This window comes from Austrofundulus limnaeus, unplaced genomic scaffold (assembly GCF_001266775.1).
Source record: "Austrofundulus limnaeus strain Quisiro unplaced genomic scaffold, Austrofundulus_limnaeus-1.0 Scaffold2722, whole genome shotgun sequence".
In the NCBI taxonomy this organism is placed as follows: domain Eukaryota; kingdom Metazoa; phylum Chordata; class Actinopteri; order Cyprinodontiformes; family Rivulidae; genus Austrofundulus; species Austrofundulus limnaeus.
The window spans coordinates 11307-13339 of NW_013955124.1; the positions used below are offsets into that span (position 1 = coordinate 11307).

Consider the following 2033-nt stretch of genomic DNA (forward strand, 5'->3'; position numbering starts at 1 on the left):
CAGGGATCCCTTTAACAAAACTTCACAATTATACAGAATATATAATGTGCACACATGTTTAATTTTATGTTTAAGAAACTTTGTTTAATGTGAAATGAATTGAAGAAAATCATGTTTTTGTTTAATTTGACAGATTTAAACATGAAGAAAGTTCAGAAAACTGAAGTGGATCAAAACCCTGTTGTTAATAACTTCCCTCCTCCGCCAGCAGAGGGCAGAGTTTCAGAGTGTAAGTTAGTCTAACAGATCAGATGTTATGTATATTTAGATTAATGCGGTGTAACATGCTTATTATGTGATTTAACCCCCAGGTTCAGATGAAACCAGGCTCTGTGAGGCCTCCATGGCTCCGTTAGGTGAAGACCAGAAACCTGTCATTGTCCCCATCAAGAAGGAAACTCCTGCCTACCCTGCAGGTACGAACGGCAGCGTTAACAGATACCTTTATAGGTATCTGTTGATCAGCTGAGCAGCATCCCCAGGCTCCTGAAAGAATCGATTCTGTTTGTCCGGATGATTCCAGATTGAAATGTTATTTTCTTAACCACCCAGGAAGTCCAGAGGAGTGCTGGCAGCTTCAGATTGTGGCCAAAGGGAGGGTGACCTGTCCGAAATGTAAAAGCGTGAGCAGGAAGACCGTGGAGGGGCTGAAGAAACACATGGAGAACTGCCGACTGGTGAGCGCTCAGATCACAGCGTCTGCTTGTAATTCATGAAGCAACTGTGTAATTTACATTTTGTTGTTCGTTGTTTTTCATTGTTACTCAAGTGCGTTTTTTATTAGACACTGAGTCCACTTTGTTTAACATTTTAAAAAAATTAAAGTTCATTGATTTATTACACTTACCTATTATGCTTTTATAATTATTAGTCGTAAAATGGTCGCCAGGCAATATTATCACGTCGGGGTCACCATTAACTGTAAGAATATTCGTGTTCAAAGACTGAAGTCAGTAGAAAACCACCAATGTTAAATAATATGATGGATGAGATAAAACCAAACAAAACCAGAATTCTGGGAGWRARGATTTAATGCCATTCGGATCTGACAGGAAACCACACACTGCCGGTCAACCTGGAAATCGATCCATTTATACAGAGTCTTCGATGCCYGTGTTCGCCCCCTACTGACCTACGGCTGAATCACAGGCATTCATACACAATTCTTCCCTGATGTTTCCATAACGGATAAAAATGTGTTGTTATAGATATTTCGGACATGTAACTAATCTATTTCAATCAACACATTATAGATTCACCATTATAAAAAGGAAAACCTAAAAATATAGTGTTGTGTTTTTAACATCAGTACTAATCTGTAAAAACTATAAATTTCTTCAATACTAACGCTCACAAACTGACGGTTCTGTGTTTTAAACATCCTCTGACTCTGCAGCAACCCTTCACCTGTCAGCACTGTGGGAAACAGCTGAAGTCCTCCACAGGGATGAAATATCACATCATGGCTGACCACAGCCACTTGGTGAGAGTTTCATCTGCTTTACAGGCGATCGTGTACATGTCATTTGCTTTTCATTTCTGGAATTTAGCAACTTTCTTTGCATCAGGTTTGGGTTTATTTGAAGAAGTCAAACTGGATTGGAGGCTGCGGGGCATTAAATAGCATTACATTGGCATTAAAAGCAGTAAATGGATTAAATTGACTTGTATATTTAAATATTTTTCATTTGTCTTCAAGGAAAAATTAGATGAGCCATTTTGGAAACCTTAGGATTAGCTTACAAAAGAGGAAYGTTTTAGATTATTTATTTCAACTTACTATGTGCACATGAAGCTGCAATAAAATAAATCAACAGTAATCCTTTTTAGATGTGTAARTACTGTAATACTAACGATTAAATAAAAAATAAAACCTATGTGAATTATTTAGCCTTAACTTATTTTCATATAATTGACATAACTTGTCTAAAACCTTAGTGTGAGATGGTTTAAAGATGTCGTCGCAAAAAGCAGAAACACGTTGGAATAATGCCAGAAAAGTCTGCGTGTATGGTCGTAAATAACACAGATAG

The 2033-nt window shown here is 37.4% G+C and overlaps 1 protein-coding gene across 1 annotated transcript in view; it reads left to right on the top strand.

The window, feature by feature from the left end:
* Positions 1–1483, top strand: part of LOC106511369 (zinc finger protein 512) — a gene marked incomplete at its 3' end in the record, with an annotated part of 10265 nt that extends 8782 nt beyond the window's left edge. The window contains 4 exon segments of the mRNA XM_014000126.1: positions 134–229; positions 312–416; positions 553–677; positions 1397–1483. Of these exon segments, the coding sequence (XP_013855580.1) occupies positions 134–229; positions 312–416; positions 553–677; positions 1397–1483 (413 nt within the window).
* Between the last annotated feature and the right edge of the window lie 550 nt (positions 1484–2033).